This window comes from Heloderma suspectum, chromosome 4 (assembly GCF_057233095.1).
Source record: "Heloderma suspectum isolate Gila_16-S chromosome 4, 16-S_ref, whole genome shotgun sequence".
Taxonomy (NCBI): Eukaryota; Metazoa; Chordata; class Lepidosauria; order Squamata; family Helodermatidae; genus Heloderma; species Heloderma suspectum.
Window position 1 is genome coordinate 65,086,714 of NC_139461.1, and position 18,358 is coordinate 65,105,071.

The window sequence follows — 18,358 nt, forward strand, 5'->3', positions numbered from 1 at the left end:
TTGTCGAGATAGTAACTCCCGTGTAGGGAACTCTAGAATACCCTTTGATTACAATTACAGTGCATATTTGCTCCTAAGTATGTGTGGATAGGATTGCAATCTTTGACATACATTTTGCACCGGAACCCAAGTACAGGACAGGATGGATACTTGCCTTAGAAACTAGTCAGCTTCTAAAGAAGCTTGTGGGATTGAATGGTTGGATTGAATAACCTCCTCAGGGTGTTATGGTACCTACTGTGATTGGGCTTTGTCTGTACAAAGTATGGTTGATGTATAGTCTTCAGCTGTATCAGGGATGGGGGATGCTTTTCTACCCAAGGGCTGCATTCTCTCAGGGTAAAGGTGTTGGCTGCATTACCAACAGTGAGAAGGTCCAAGGCTAAAAGTGGTATAGTTAGGGTCAAACCATTTTCTCATGCGGTGTACACAAACACCATCATGCTTGATGGCACCATCTTAAGCTTCAACACCCTTGCTTGACTGAGATCATATTTGCTCATTTTTCATGTTTCCACAGTGTGATTTAACAACAAATTCCAGAGGCTATCTAGGGAAGGACTTTGCTCTCATATCCAAAAACCTAAAGACCATGTAGGACATTCTCATTATCACAAGCCTTTTAAAGTACAGCTATTAATGTGTTGCTGGGAGCAGGGAGGGAGGGAGGAATTACCATCCCTTCATTTGATTTGTAACCTTTGGCTTGGCTCTGTTGGTTATCCCAACCTGCACAGGAAGAAGCTTGAGACTGACAGTTCAAAGGAAGATATGGATGGAGGCTAAGTTGTAAGAAAGCACAATAGGAAACTGTAGAATGGTTTACTTTTTACACAGTGTGGCGGTCAAGTAGAACCTTACAACTTCCAATTTCTGTGCTTTTTGGTGCATCCTAAACATGGATGTAAATGTCCAAACTTCAGTATCTGAAATAGTATGATACAGTCCTGTATAAACCCTGAAGGAGAAAAGCATAAACCCCATATATGTTTGTTTATTGTATTTGACAGTCATGATAATATGTCCATTGGTTTCCTCAACCTTGAAAACATGGGATTTGATACCATATTCACCTTTCTACATATCATATGTCATGAGAAGAAATTTGGAAAATAGTGCTGTATAATCCATGTGCAACTCCAATGCATTGGATTTTGGTGGGCAAGCCTACCTGTCTTGTCCATCAACAGGAATTCCACACGAAACCATCACATTTGTTATTTGGTTGGATGACCAAGAGTACAACTAGAGTTCACACTTATATTGCCCATTTACTTTTGCTGCAATTCTTTGGACTTATAAGAAGTGTTTAATCCTCATTGAGAGATTCTGTTGAATGATGAAGATGTAATAAAATCTACTGAGCTAAAACCTTCAAGTATAGTGCTGATTCAGTCATTCCACCTTGTGCTAAATCTCTAGCTTAGTATTTTGGACTTTTGAACTTACCTATTCTGTGCATGCATTCTCCTTGCATATATCCTTAAATTGCAATATTTACTTTGTATGATTAGACCTGGTGCATGACTGCAGATTATACTTAAGAGTTCTTAAGCATGGTTCCTCCAACAGAGTGATACACTTTGGGGTGTGGTGGGGGGCTGGTAAACTTGATAGGTAGATAAATTCCTGGGCCTAGAATTTGTCCCTTAATATCTGGAATACTCTTGTAAATTGATCTTGGTTTTCCAAATAGAAATTACACTGGGTAGATCAGCCTATTCTTGACCTGCATGCTGATTGCTAAAAATTGATATTGATGGATAAGAATTTCTCATTCAGTCTGCAAGATAGGCAATTTATTCCCCATGTAGAAAACTACATGTGCAACTTTGAAATGTGCTGTTGAATGTATATATAAAGCCTTTGACAGGTCGGTTAGATTATTTGTATTGTGTTGTGCACTATTACAGCAGGACTAGTGGGGTTGGAAGGACTGCTGTGGTGAGGAGGGAGTGGGGTGTTCCCCTCTTCCCCCACCCCCCATCACACCAGTCTACTCCATTCAGCAGAATCCTCAACCTCTGTGTAGTATTTTCATAGGGCTTAAGGGGCTGCTGCAGGGAGGGGTGGGAAAGTCTCCTTCCACCAAACCCGTTTTACATACATAAATCTGTATCTAAACCATCATGCTGCAGAGCAGAGGGAGAGAAAAGAAGCAAGCCTGTTCCATCACCTCTGGTGAAAGCTCAGCTGCATTTGGCTCTCCACAGCTGTTACATAGTGGCAGCCATTCTATCCAACTACGTGTACGGTTTCCATTCCTGCTAGTCATTACAAGAATGCTTTTAGAAGTAGTTTGCTTTTTTCCTCCTCCCTCCCCATCCTTTTCCCCCATATGTAATGTCTTTTATATTGCAAGCCTGAGTAGGGACTGTTTTACAACTGATCTTTATAGTCTGTTCTAGGAGCCTTTTTAGCTAAACAGCAGGGTAAAAATGCTTTTGATAAATAAGTAAAAAAACCCATGTTTTTTAAAACTTGTATTACACATCTTGGCTTTATTATCTTGATCAACTAATTTTTAAATATGTGCTTAAATTTGAAAGCACTCAAATCATGGAAGTGCTGTTTTCTTATCAGTTTGTTGAGATTTGATTTTGACTGAAAGGTCTCATGTGTACATAAGTCTTAAGTACTTTCTCAATAATTTGAAGAAGCCTAGTTCATCATTAGGATTAAAAATACAATCATATATTGTAGCAGCAGCTATTGATTATGCATTGAATTGCGATTATGCTATTTCTACTGCTGGTGGATGATTTATTTTTGTAGATTTATGTGGAAAGTTTGTTGTTCAAATGTTTTGTTGCTATCCCCCTTTATGCTGCTGTTTTAAGCAGAAAGGCGGGTTATAAAGTCATAAAATAGAGGCACTGGCTATCTTAGCTAGTCGTTACTTCCCTTCTCACTGGTGATTGTTTTAAACATTTATCATGTATTTTTTTCCTACACTAAAAAATCCTAAATAGTTAAATCTATCTTTATAAGGAAGATGATTCATCACTCCAATATATGTACTTCTTTCTTTCTTTCTTTCACTCACAGTGGTCTAAAAATGACTAAAGCAGAGATTAAACTATGATATTAGAATCCTGTTCTGTTTTACAATCCTTTCATTTCTCAACAGTGTGTGTCTTTAACTGCTATAATACAAACTGATTTTCAATTATTTTTCTACTTTGAACCTAATATCTTGGAGCCAATTCTAAACCATTGGGGAGGTTTCCATAGCTCTCTTACAATCGACATTCTGTTTACTTTCATAAATGTTCTAGTGTTAACCTGGCCATTTCATTGGCTTTCTGGTTACCAGATGATTGTCTAGTGTGTGTTATTTTTTAAAATAGTCCCTATGACTACTCATTGTTTGCTATATTTTAACCAGTTTCCTAACCTTGGGGATTCATGTGATACAATTATTTGTAGCTACTGTGCTGCATTGTCATTTGAATCTACCCTTAGTTTTTTCTAGCCTTTTGTTGTCAAAAGTATGGAGCATCAGTGAATCTTTAGGCTGTTCATTATGGGTTTTGCAACAGAGAGCCTTTGAACCCACTGTTTTTAAAAGCAAAAATGAATTTCAGCTAAGAGATTCTGTGTTGGAGACGATGTGCTCTATGGTAAAACTGCTATCATATAAATCTCTAATTACTCTGTTCTCATATAGGTAGAAAAGAATTAACTGGCTCAGCTGGAAGTAAATAAACTCACCTACTGTGCGTACAAAGGCTTTGGGCATGTGTGGATCTTTGCACTATTGAAGAATATTAATAGGCATCAGCTCTATACTGCACTGTACACACACAAAAGTGAAGAGTGGAAAAAAATAGGCATCTCGAAGTGCCATTAAAAGTAATATGGTCAACTTTTGAAGATATTAAGTTATTGTCTGACATGTCCAAAATAACATTGCTTGTAATGTGATCTTGTTTTCTCTAATGTACTTTGACAGACAAACTGTTTTGTATGCATTAAAACATTTTGCGTTGTGCTTTATGTTGAAAGGTCAAAATTAAAACATGATCTGTGCAGAGTCCTATTGTATGTATTGGGGATCATACTACAATTCAAATTCATAGACTAGGTACAAGCTTGATGTTGCACACAAACATATGTAACAAATGCCCATCATCCCTTTTGTAAAAACTGTTAACTCCACTTCAGGAGCGAGTGATCGTGATTGGAGAAGTGGTGAGAGGGGGGATAGTACCTAAGCTTTTTTCTCACTGCTGTTTCCCTATTTCAAATCAAGTCAGTCTCCCTCTCCCCTCGTATTTATAGACACACCTCAAAACCGATTCTCAAACATGGTTGTCCTCATCCTTAAAGCTGGCTTATAATACTACTGTTATGTAATGTAGCCATCTTTTATGGTTAACCATTCTGCTCATATTTTGTGTTAATTTAAAAGTAATGGTAAGTTTGTATGCATAGTCTGCGATCCAGCTTCTCTGAGGGCATAGCACATTGGGTCCATATGCAGAGGGTTAGAAAGCAAAGAGAAGGAGCAAGAAAGAAGGGGAAGGGGAAGCAAATGGGAGGGGCACTGACGAGTGAACCATCTGACTACTTTTAATTGCTCTTGGCTCTCAACTAATGGCACCACCTCACAGAACATTCTTCTACTGGGCATATTCAGTGACTCAGACCCATGTGCAAAGCTGCTCCTCATACAGTTAGTCTGCTGAAGATTAGGTATCTGGATGCACCCCGAGGAGAACTGTACTGTCTGGCAGCACTCTTTGAACACCAAGTCGGAACCAAGAGTAGGAGAAGAGGGAATAAGCTGTCTAACATCTCCTCTAATGCCTAGCTGGCTTCTAGACCTCTGTATAGAGCCAGCTATATGTTCTCTGCATACAGAAAATCTGGATCATGATCATGATTAATTATTATATCATAATGTTTAGCATGGACTATTTTTCTTTCCCTTTGGCAACTAGTCTTCTGAAGTTAATTTTTTCACTAATGTCTAGCCCCTTCTTCTTTGTTTTTCAGATCAGCAAAAATGGGAAGCACTGGATTCTGGTTTGCTCCTAGACATGTCAGTGGAACTGGTTAAGACCAAAATCTGAAGGTTTTTCTTCGTTATCCGTCACCAGGTGTGCACTGAACAGAGGCTACCATAAATCTGTTTTGAGTATGAACACCTTTTAAAATGGTATAAAATATTGCTTAAATGGTCTTTGATACTTTATCATTTATCCTACAGTTGTGAAAGAACCAATGTGAATAATAATATGCTGAAGCTGGAAATAGGCATTATTACTCAATTTTTTTTCAGCTGGTCTTTGAGAAGTGTAATATTTGAACATCAGTGTTAAAATACTGTCTGCATTGCTCAGCCTGTACATCCACACTTGACTTAGCTATACTTGATATCTAGGATAATAAATTGAGTGGTTTAATTATTTAGAAATTAACCCTAGAAATAGCAGAACCAAATTTAAATGGCTGGGCTCCAAAGGACCATGTGCACTGTACTGCTTGCATACCAGGACCTTCTGATTCTCCTTTCCTACAGCAGTCCCTTGCATTCCTTCATCTTCTTCCATCTCCCCAAAAGCTGCCCCTGAAGTCTGGGGCACCCTCAGTGTAGCACAAAGAGTTGTTGTAAGAAAAGATCAGTTTTCCGCTTGTGCTTTATGCACATGCCTCTTGGATCCTGGCCACAGAAGCAATAATATAAAAAGGAAAAATCTGTGCGTAATTCATTAGCATTTGTATCCACATAGTGAATTCAATTGTTACATTTTAGAGTAATAAAGATATTTCTAATTCTGCACATTATTTGAAACATTCCCTTAAAAATGGTTAGAAAACTTGAGATTCTTAGGAATTCATCTATAGTTGACTGAATTTGTTCAAATTTTATCTCCAATCCAGATACAGCTATTTGAAATGTATTTTTGGTTTCCCCTAGACTTCATACCTTAAACTAAACTTTAAACCTTTAAACTTTATCATTTGAAATTATGGCCCGAACTGGATGCAATAGCAGGAGACCTGTGCATTAGAATATGGGTCTACTGCACAAAGCACAATGGATTAGATTCAGACATGCCCCTTTGAACGGAGGTTCCGTTCATAGAGGAAACTGGGATCCAGTGAGGACTTGCCACTAGAGGAATGGCAAGGTGGAGATTTTTGCTGAGTCTCCCTCCCCCTGCAGCCCCCAGCACCATTTCCCATGCTGTTCTCCCAAGCCTCTGGAGCTTTTTAGGGGTCAGAGTGGGGTGCACTGGGAAGGAGAAATTGGTGAAAATCACTACCCCTTTCTTTTCCTCTAGTGTAGCAGAACTCTGAGCACATGTTTGGATCCAACTCAGTGTGATTTTAAAGGAAAGAAGAGATGTTAAGAGAGGAGTGCTGAAGTCATTGCCTTCAGCTTTTGACTCTCACAGTGCACTGCTTCTGGCTAGGCTTGGAAACTAGAAGCAAACATGACCAGGAGAAACATAACTCGGGGGAGGTAGTAAGGAGCAAAAAGCAGTGACTGGGGAAAGGCTTCTTCTGGTCAGCACAACCTATGGTCTAAGATGCAGGTTCTTCTGCCATTGCTTCTAATTAGGGCCTGAAAATATTCCTTTAGAAGTACAGCACATAATTATTTTTGTAATTTTTGTAACATGCTGAATCCTTCACATTAGTTCCACTTCATGATAGGAAAAGACAGTAGCTCTAGTTTTATCCTAAGGTTCTTCTAAAGGCTTACCATTTATTTAGCATCATAACTGACTATTAAGATACAAATCCTTGAAAATCTATTGCTAAACTTTGTCCCCTTATGAGGCAAAATAAAACTAGAGTTACTGATACGTGCATAGGTATAGCAAAGGACTTGAAGATGCCACATATACTAAGAAATTCTGATGAAGCAGTAAGCACCATAAGATGTTAAAGTATGCTTTCTTTGCTTATCTATTTCTGAAACACCTCTTGCATTTTATTAATTTTCTTTCTGTGCTAAAGTTTTGCATTGTGTTTTCTTATAGTGACCCACAATAGAATCTTGGTAATTTGTGTTGTGCTTCTCGGATCCACTTTTGTTTAACTTCCTTCATTACCTAAATAAGCATTATTGATAGCAATAAAATTTAGAGAGATGGCACACCAAAAATTAAATGTGCTCTATTTTTCATCCCCAGTAAGCTTGCAGTTCTTTGCTTTTATTACTAATTAAGGGAAGCAAGGGAAGCACTAGTAGCTGGAACAGATTTCGTCTCTTGTACAGCCCAGTTTACTTAAGATGTTTTCAGTTTATGGCACAACAAATAGGCAGATATTATTTTTGTTGTTGTGGAGGATCAGATGTCTTGGAGAAGATAGTCCTTCCATTGCTGAGAGAACAGGCTTTAAGCATTCAATCACATTTTTTAATTACTGGAAATATTCAGTGCTCTTTCCTCTCCCCTCGTTAGCATGCCAGTTGAGACACTGAGTTGTTTAAAATATGGTCAAACGAATGTTTGACAAATCTGTTCAATTGTGTCTGTGATACTACTTGTTATGAACAACACAACCATCCTTTCCCTCTCTGCCAGTTTGTGAACTTTAAAAAGTTTATGGAACTATTTTAGGCTTTTCCAGTGGCCCAACCTTGATTAGGCAATCAGACATCCCATGGAAATTTATCCCTTTCAGATGGGTATTTCTCCCTTGTTCAATTTTGGGGCAATTATGAGTAGCATTACATCTGCACCAGCAGTTTAACTAGTCATAACCGCTTTTGTAAAGAATGTGCAAACTGCGGTTTAGTGCAGTATGTAGCGAAATTGCTAATGCAGGTATAACATAAACTGTAGTTAGCCCTAAGACTGAAATACTAGAGAGTTCCACTGGAGAAGTTAGTAGAAGCATACAGGCTTGTACAGTACTCCTGATTGCCTAATCATGATCAAGTGGAGGATCTCTATTTATTTATTATTTATTTATTGCATTTATACCCCGCCTTTTTCCTCTTGCAAGGAACCCAAGGCAGCTTACATTATCCTCACAACAACAACCCTGTGAGATAGGTTGGGCTGAGAGTCTGTGACTGGCCCAAAGTCACCCAGTGAGCTGCCATGGCTGCGTGGGAACTAGAATCCGGATCTCCCGGCTCCCAGTCCAACACTCTCACCACTACACCACACTGGCTCTCTGTGCACATATATTGGCTGAATCCCTGGTTGGAGCATTTGTTGGCGGGGTGTGTGACCCAGCTCCCCTGTCAATGTGTGAGGAGTTTTTCTATGAACACCCCTATTGTCTCAATTTTTTTGAGAACCTTTTGGTTTTAGAATGCACATCCTTCAGAACAAAAAAACTTAGTTGTAAAGCACGTATCCTTGCTGATTAAACAACTGATTTTAAAAAAAACCCTCACAGCCTGCAGCTAACCTTGCTATCTCACAAAGGCTAAAATATGATAGGACCATGATTTAAATTGGTAGTCTGAATAAGCCATATGTATATCTAGACAGAAAAAAGTCCAGAAGTCCCAGGATACTGGCTGAGGCATACTGGGAGCTGTAGGACGTTTTTCTGTCTAAACATGATAGGATTGCACCCTTACAGAAAAAATGAGGTGAAAACTAGTAGCAAAGGAGACTTTGCCTAAGATAAGTTAATTTAAGGATAGGTTCATAGAATAAACCTTTCCTACTCCCCTGCAGCTCCCAGTGCCCCCGAAAAGTGTCTCTGGGGGGCTGGGGGCCCTGCAGAGAGGTTTTGCAGGGGCTGCAGGGGAAAGATAGAGTGTGGGAAACATTCTTTCCGTGAACTTCCTAAACTTAACATACTTTAGGATCCAAGCCTATGAATCTGGAATTTAATGGGTGGAAACCAACTAATGCCGCTCAGTCAACAGAAGACTTCCTTCAGTGGAATGGGAGGGGTGATTCCCCCTATCCATACTGCTGACATGGGGCTCCATAGGTGGAAGGGCCCTAGCTGCCTCCAAATCTGCTCAGTTAGTAGCTCAATGTGCTACTAACAATTCTTTGTGAATAAAATTGCATCCTGAAGATAATTATTCCCACTGTTCCCCAGGAGAGGGGGAGAGAAAAATCATCTACCTGTCATATTATTCAGTTACTTCAGAGTGCTTCCAGGCAAAGGGCACCTAGTGCTACCAATCAGAAGACAATGTGCAGCTCTTCCATCTTTTTCTCCTTAACGGATTTTCTGTGTTAAGAAAAAAGATGGAAGAAATCATGGAAATACATGTGAGGGTTATGAGTGGAAGACTGACCCCCCGTAAAATTCCATGAATGGGGCAAAACAATGATGCAATACAAATCTGGAAGCACCTATAGCAAAAAGAAAAAAGAAATTGTTATCAAATGTGAAAAGCAAAAATATTCCACTTTTAAAAATCCTGAATTGGAGGAATCAGGAGAAATAGATTTTAAAAGAAACTTCTGCCCCCCACCCACCCGTACCCCCCACCCCAACAAGATTTTTTAAAACTTTTTGGATCCAATCCTATTCATCTTTAAACAGAAAAAAATCTTACAGCTCCCAGGTTTCCCCAGCCAGGCATACTGGGAGTTGTAGGACTTTTTCTGGTCTAAATATGCATAGAATTGTGCCAAAAATGGATTTCTCAAAAATTAATTAGCCAGGTTACATGGATTGATCCCAGGTGTTCATATGAACACAAGATTTGTTTCAAAAGGTATCCTACAGAATTTGGCAACTATCATTCAGTTAAGATAGACTGAGTAAATCCTATTATGATATGTTCTATGCTTATGCTCATCTTTTCTCACAAACTGTTTGTATCTGTCAATTACATATCTAGCTTCCACTCTATTTCCTTAATAGTTTCTTTGGCCTTGCTATCTGTGGTCCCATCTTAATACTTGAAATACTGTAGTGGTGTTTAAACATTTTAAAAAATTGCACAATGCTCATGGTTACTGAAATTTGGGATTAGATAACTTGACAAAAAGTCAGATAGACTAGTGTCCAGAACACTTTGAGCACAAGAATTTTAAACACCTAACCCACCACTGATGCTTGGTTGTCAGTTGGATTCTAATGAAGTTAGTATTAGGGCCAAATACATATTCTGAAAAGTCACATGGTACAGCTCACTGAGGACTTTATCTCTTCAGAATGCAGCTGGAGGGTTTTGGATTAATGAATATTCTCACCATATATATATATATATTTTAAAAGTCCCTGCACATAGAAACCTAGGATGTCAGAAAGAAGAGGCTTGATTAGACTAGAAGCATTTTACCTGACATGCTAGCTCCTACTGGTCAGAATAATTTTTATGTGGGACTATTCAAACATGCAGTTAGTCCCTGTGTTCTCTAGTAGTACAGTCCATGGAGTGCTATATCATGTGCCATTAATTTTCACTACTGTGTACGGTGCTTCAGACTACAATATTTCTGAATTGTGCAATTCTTTTTTCTTTAGTAGATGGTATGCACTTTTAGCCATATTATATCTGACTTTATACAGGATACCAAAATAATATTCCTCAAAAGTGCATGTAGAGCCAGCTTAATTTTAATATGCTTAAATAAGTTCCTGAAACACTGCTATATTAGTTCAAGGACCTAAAAATGCAAGATGTAGTTTCAGCGTACATGTGGATCTGTCCATCCTGAGCAGTGAATTTTGAGCTGTTTTAAATAGCTTAAAGGAGCCTACATATATTACATTAGACCAGCTGAACCTAATTTTATATAAGCTTTATTCAAAAGCATCACATAGCAAGTAAACTTCAAAATTAAGTGTAGTTACAAATAGTTGTTTCTTATTTTTTTTTCCAGTCCCCTTTTGCTTTCTTTAACGACCACATGAAACTTGAGAAGCCATCTAAAGCTAAATCATTTAGTGGAGTTGGGCAATTCCCAAGTGTCCAACAAGAAGGCCTGGTTTAGGCTGCGATGGCCACTGTCATTCCTGGTGATTTGTCAGAAGTAAGAGATACCCAGAAAGTCCCTTCAGGGAAACGTAAGCGTGGTGAATCCAAACCAAGAAAAAACTTTCCTTGCCAACTGTGTGACAAGGCCTTTAACAGTGTTGAGAAATTAAAGGTTCACTCATACTCTCACACAGGAGAGAGGCCCTACAAGTGCACACAACAAGACTGCACCAAGGCCTTTGTTTCTAAGTACAAATTACTAAGGTATTAAACTCTATTTATTTTTCAGATTATATTATACTTTGTTGGCCATTTTAAGCTTTGTAAACGTATATATCTGTGTACACTTCAGCTAATTTTCAGGGAGGAAATGTTAGTTAATTTAGACATCAGATTGTAGAATTATAAACTACAGTGCATAGTATTATAAGCTACTATCTGAGTGTTTTTCTGTGTTTCAAAGTTTAAAGCTTTTCAGTTGTATCAACATGTTGCAAATAAGTATCGACTGATCATTTTGGCTATGGACATAAATGAAGTATTAACACGTAATGAAATATATTATTAAAGTAACTTAAATCACCAAACTAAAATGTCAATCAAAATGAAATGGCTTGTAATGTGTGATTTGTTATATTTAAGTATGGCACAATATCTGTAATGACATGTCTCCTGCAAAATATGTTCTAGGGGTAGGGTGAGGGGGGATAGCATAGTATTTAGCAGCCATTAAAAATGAACACATGTACTTTTTGATCAAAATAATTACTTACAGAATATATCTGTGTTTAAAGGCATATGGCTACTCATTCTCCTGAGAAAACCCACAAGTGTAATTATTGTGAGAAAATGTTTCATCGAAAAGATCACCTAAAGAATCACCTACATACGCATAATCCCAATAAAGAGGCCTTTAAGTGTGAAGAATGTGGAAAGAACTACAACACGAAGCTTGGGTTTAAGCGTCATCTGGCTTTGCATGCTGCAACAAGTGGTGACCTCACCTGTAAAGTATGTTTGCAGACATTTGAAAGCACAGGGGTGTTGCTGGAACACCTAAAAACTCATGCAGGCAAATCATCAGGTGGAGTGAAGGAGAAAAAGCACCAGTGTGAACATTGTGATCGTCGGTTTTACACCCGAAAGGATGTCCGAAGACACATGGTAGTGCACACTGGAAGAAAGGACTTCCTCTGTCAGTATTGTGCACAGAGATTTGGCCGGAAGGATCACCTAACACGGCATATGAAGAAAAGTCACAACCAAGAACTTCTGAAGGTCAAAACAGAGCCAATGGACCTTCTAGACCCATTTACTTGCAATGTTTCTGTGCCTATAAAGGATGAGCTGCTTCCAGTGATGTCTTTATCTTCCAGTGAACTGACATCAAAGCCATTTACAAACACTTTGCAATTAAATCTCTACAACACTCAAATTCAGTCCATGCAGAGCTCAACATCTGCACACCAAATGGTTGCCACATCATTACCTTTAGGAATGCCTTGTCCAATAGATATGGAATCTGTCCACCCTTCTCACCAGCTTTCTCTAAAATATCCACTTGGTTCTACCTCATATGCGGTTTCTATGACTGATAAAGAGCAGCCACTGAAAGGGGAAATTGAAAGTTACTTAATGGATTTGCAAAGTGGTATGCCTTCTTCATCCCAAGATTCTCAAGCATCTTCATCTAAATTAGGGTTGGATTCTCAAGTAGGTCCACTAGACGATGGATCTGGGGATGTTTCCCTTTCCAAAAGTTCTGTTTCTATTAGTGAACCTCTAAGCACCCCATCACTGGACTTTTCTCAGTTATTCAATTTTATACCAGTAAATGGACCTCCCTTTAATCCTTCTGTTTCTGTGGGAAATCTTGGAATGGGTTACACACAAGAGGAGGCACATTCATCTATGACTCAGCTTCCTCCACAGGCACAGGATCCACAAGACCCTGGTAATGGTATAGGCCTTGGGTCTTTGCATTCATTGTCAGCAGCTTTCACAAGCAGTCTAAACACAACCACAACGCTACCACGTTTTCATCAAGCTTTCCAATAGGATGAAAAAATGGCCTTGTGACAATTTTATTTGTAGAAATGCCTTAGATGACTTTAATGTAGTGCCTACTATGTCATTTGTAAATCTACTTTTGTACAGTACCAATCTCATTAAGCCAGTATGAAATTCAAATTAACTTTTAAAATATTTTGAATGTGTTCATTCACAATTGTTTACTTTGGTTTTTAAAACTGTCTCTGTATTCACACTGCCAATAGACCCACAGTTAAAATATATATATAAAGAAACAATTCCCAAAATGTTATGTATCCCATGTTTTAAAGCTTCATTAAGATTCGACAATTCTAATGATCAATGGAATGGTGGCTATTTTAATAACTTTAAGAATAGCAACAAAACATCAATGTTAATACAGATAAGTTCCTGAAAAATTCAGAAAACAACTTTTACCTTGTTCATAACCTGAAAATAATGCTTTATAAATACATTTGTAACTCTTGTATGAAAAATTGTATAGCTTTTACATGTAGATTTCATAGAAGATCTGAAGGATCTGCTACTCTTGCTTAAATACTTTCACAAGATTAGAGAGGACAAAATCTCTCATTTAAGTGCAATTACAAAGTAGTATAATTTGGCAAGAAAAGTATGCCTAATTGGCAAGTTTAAAAAGTGACAAAATTAAGACCTGGCTTTAAAATAGAAATATTGTAACTTCACTTTTTCTATAAATATCCATCTTTTCCAGCTCTCATCCAAACGATGGGTTAAATCCAGCCAGAAAGTTTTATATATTGTCAATTTGATTAGTTTGCAGTCAGAAAATGAATGTAAATTTGCAAATACATGTTTCCATATTTTCATTGGAGCAGATCTTTTGTGTTGTATTTCATGGTGTGTAATGGCGCCCTAAGCAACAACATAGGTGGTAATAACACTTACCACACCTGGGTATTTGGCTAGTGATCTTTTTCAATGCCAAGAATTAAGAACAGGACTCTTAGGAGTGAAGTAAAAGCATATTGCTTATGCCACTTTTACCTAATATACAAGGGTATTTAGGAAAAGTAACAACAAAATGGCTACTCATGCAGTATGTCAAATTTATGTTGCTTTTCAAAACACCCTCATATTCCCTATCCCCCGATAACCAAAAGAGGGAAAAACTGTGATATATAAATGCAAAATATGGTTTTGCTATAACTTGGAAACATTCTGCTCGTCATTTTTAGGAGGAATTTAAAAAATGCATAACTATCTCCAATTTGTGTGGACATGGGTTTTAAGTGGTAAAAATAAATATACTTCACAGAAACAAAAGTTGCTCCCATTGAGGAGCTTTTGCTCCCAATATTTGTATCATTAGTTCCTACTTTTTTATCGTAGGAACAATATGCAGGTGTGATTTTACTATTTTATACTGATGTATTTAAATTTTATTACTGAATGGTAACTTTTTATAAATGTTTATGTTCCAAAGGCATTAAAATAAGGATGTATTAATAAGGAAAATACCTTTTCAAAACTCTGCAAGCTGCTCCAATATGCTGTGAGAATACTTTCTCAAAGTAGACTTTAGATCTGCTGCATGATTGCTTCCTTTAGTTTCTATGAAACAGATTGCTAAAATATATCTTTAGTGGAATGATTTGTTCAATATTGCTTTCCAGCCTTTTAGCGCCATCATTTTAAGGGGAAAACATATCAGAAGAAAATTGGAAATACTGCAAAAATACTTTATGGCCCAGATGGCATAAAGCAAGTAGAAATTTCCTTCTGGATATTTTTTTTATTGGAAAGGATAGAAGGACTTCAAAGGAATCATATCCTATGAGGAAATTAAACATCCTAATGTGTTTTTTTTGTAGATGTTGAATATGTTCAGCACCTCACATAATTGGCACATGCTGGCCTTCTCTTTCCAATTTTTTCAGTCACTTAAAACAATTGTGTTTGTTACTAGGGAACACCATCAGACAACTGCTGAAAAAGGCATTTCACTCATTTCAGAAGTGAGTTGAACTAGTTTTAACCTTTCAGTTTCTAATAGAGGCTTACCACTACATTAGTTATGGTGTTTGACAGGGATGGTATGTACAAAGCATGTTACAACAATGTTATCTGTTTTCAGTGTTAGTTGCTGGTTAACTTGATTTTTAAAAAACTAGTTTTTCCAGTACTCAGTGCATATGAAGGCTCCATATTATTATGGCAGTTCCTTCAGGTTCTAAAATGGGATTAATTAGACAGGTGCACTTCAAATAAGTAGTAGGACCTCAGACAAGATATTGAACCTCATTCAGTTAGTACTTCAGCAAGTAGCTACACCTTGTGTGCAAGCCACTGAAGTAAGATGTATGAATATATGGAAGCAGAACGACAGTGTAGGCGTTATTTACACATTAGTGCTTTATGACTATCATTTAGGCAGAAAGATTGTTGGCAACTTAAACATGTCAATTTTAAAGCCTATTTTGTAGTTACCAGGTTAATTCTTAAGAGTGGAGTGTGGTGTGTGCTGGCTGATCATGCACCACACTTTGTACAACTTCTAAACTTCTGCTATGGATTTTAAAAATATTATATATATAATTTGCTTGTGTTTTATTAGTAGTAAATTGTGGAATAGAGTGATTTATTCATTTGGCAGTAGAGGTTTTCAAAAACCATATACTGACTAAAACATGAGCCAGACCTGATTGCTTTATTAAGCTAATAATGAATGTTAAGAGTACATATTTTCAGGATCTTTTGCCTAGTGAGCTCTATATGTATTGTAGGTGTGTGTGCGTGCGCGTGCATGTGTGTTTGTTTTAAACTAAAGCTCGATCAACTTCTGTGTTACACATAATACAAGATATAGCACTTTCAAAAAGAAAACCTAAACCTTATAAAAGATAATTTCTTACAGGTTATGCTTTCTATTATAAAAACTTATATTATAATTTTTCAAGTGCCATTAGCTGACATATGTGGGCCTTTAGTATAATGCTTTGGGTACAAAATGGTAAACATTTGTAACTTTTAACAGGTACATCTTAAAAGTGTTTTTGTATCAATTTGCTATATTGCACAGAACCAGTGTGTCTTTTTAAAGGGTTTTACAGTGGATTTCTAGGTTTACATGTTTCAAACTATGCCGTCTTCTACTGCCATTTAATACCAGTCCAAAAACTGAATGGTCAACAATAGTTAAGCGTATACTCAAATCTTAGAGGTTGCAGTCGTGTGCCCACTAATGCTAAGTAAGTCCCATACATTTCAGTGGGAATTACATGTGTGAAATTAGGCACAGGAGTTCAGCCTTACATCTCACTCCTATGTATGTTTACTCGGAAGACCCACTAAATTCAATTGAATTTACTTCCAAATAAATGTGCATAACATTGCAACCTTCAGAATGTTTAATAAGCAGTATTCTAAAGATATAATGTCCTACCATAGCTACGCTGCTGTTGAAATTCAACATAGGGTTGATCCTGTGCCTGTATAAAGAGAAGGATTAAGCTCTTAATTATTTGTCTCATACACTGGTTTAGCAGCTTAAAATGACGTGCCTCTTAGTAATAAAACCTATATATTACTTGCTATGAATTATATCGTGTAGGTTCAGCTGCCTATTTGCATCATGTCAGTATACAATGAAAACAGCCACCTATTTGACATTACAGAGGAAGACAATTTAAAGTGATGTCATGGTAATTAAAATGTATTTTAGTCCTTTATCCCCTTATAAGGGTGGTGGTGTGTTGAAAGTCCATGTCTTTTGATACATATTTAACCCTAAAATCGACACAGAACTATTGCTAACTGCATGTATACACTTTTCAGTATAAGCTTCAGTGGTACAGTTGAACCAGAATGAATGTTTATCTTCTCAGAAACACTCCTGCAAATATATTATAGTGGATCATGCTGCTAATATAACTTGGGATACAACTCCTGTCATGGTGCTACAGACCTCCCTGTCTCATTTAGACTGATGTATTTTTATCCATAGAGAAAGGCCTATACTAGATTTATAGATGTATGATATATTTTTATACTGTGACTTTGTCATTAATGAATTTTGTACACCACCATGTTTTCATATGCACTTGCAAAAGGAGAAACTTGGACATGCAAATTTATACCCAGATAAGCCTATTCTCAAAACTAGAAGATGACAGTTGAAAGAGGGGCTTTTGATATGGTGTGAAGTGAAGAACATACTTATTTCTAAGAGCCCTTTGAATATTGACAAACTGGGAAACAATATAAAAAGGATAACACCTGAACCTGACTTGGATAGCTGAAATTATATTTTTAGATAGTGAGAAATGTTTGGACGTGTGCTAAAATGTTTTAATGATACAGAGTTTGAGTCAAAATAGAAAAATGCATTCCAGACTGAATTTGTGTATTTCATTTAAAATTACTATCCTGTGATATGGGAAACTGCGTTGCTTATCATGTATATGTACTTTAAAATGTATTCACAAACTACTGTTGTACTTGTATAAAATATAGACAAAAGATTGCATATATATTTTTGTGTATAAGCTCTGTAAAATAGCTATCACATTATGAAGCTGCAGCAGAATTTCATTTTAGACATTCATATCCAAAGAAACAGACTATTTATTGTCCACATACCCTGATAAAAATATAACTTTGCTGCTATTAAACAATAGTGCTGCAGCTTCTTGTGGCCTACAGTGTTATGTTTGCTGTACAAAAATATGTGAACTCCACAAAATATCAATAAAACAACAGAATGGTTTTAGTTATGTACAAAATATGCCTGGAGTTAAGTATTTTGTGTATGTGTGAGTGCATGTGCGTGCGTGCGTGTGTGTGTGATTCTGCACAAGGCAACAACCTAGGTTTCAGATACTAATGTATTCTAACAACTTTTCTGACTTGCAGATAGTAAATTGACAACTATCTGGGGAAAAGATGAGTAATCAATCCATTGATTTGGCCAGATTACCAGTCCTAAAAATGACTCTAGCAAAGTAGTGATAACATTCCAGATTTAGGCAGTAACAGGCTGTCTGTAAAAAGATGGCAGGTTTATTTGAATTGTTTACACAGAAGGGGGAATTGTATTCATGTTTAAATCAGGGATGGGCAGTTTGTGGCTGTCTAGATGTTGTTGGACTGCAATACCATCAGCCCTAGCCAGTTCTTTTTAATATAGCATTAGAATGGTGCTGAGCAGAATAATCTCCAGAGCCATAACAAGAGTTCTTACATTTCCACGGCTGCTTTCCAAGGTGCTTCCATATGGAAGAGGCTTAATGCTAAGTCAGAAGCCATACTGCAGCTATGTCATCATTTTTTCCCTAATGGATTCCTGTGGTAAGAAAAAAGATGGAAGACAGTGTTGGGAAATATGGGAGGATTACGAGTGGAAGACATCTCTCTCCGGTGACCCCATAAAATTCCATGAATGAGGCTGGGCAATGGTGGGAGAAAAGCCTA

The 18,358-nt window shown here is 37.3% G+C and overlaps 1 protein-coding gene across 3 annotated transcripts in view; it reads left to right on the forward strand.

Moving 5' to 3' along the window:
• Positions 1-17,666, forward strand: part of PLAG1 (PLAG1 zinc finger) — a 35,621-nt gene extending 17,955 nt beyond the window's left edge. The window contains exons 2-4 of one of the 3 annotated variants that reach the window (XM_084849489.1): positions 5,002-5,105; positions 10,779-11,137; positions 11,668-17,666. In XM_084849489.1, the coding sequence (XP_084705615.1) occupies positions 10,896-11,137; positions 11,668-12,931 (1,506 nt within the window). In that variant the 5' untranslated portion in view covers positions 5,002-5,105; positions 10,779-10,895 and the 3' untranslated portion in view covers positions 12,932-17,666. Of the gene's footprint in view, positions 1-5,001; positions 5,165-10,778; positions 11,138-11,667 lie in introns of all 3 variants that reach the window. The other 2 variants (XM_084849492.1, XM_084849491.1) reach the window with 2 other exon arrangements.
• The last annotated feature ends 692 nt before the right edge of the window (positions 17,667-18,358 follow it).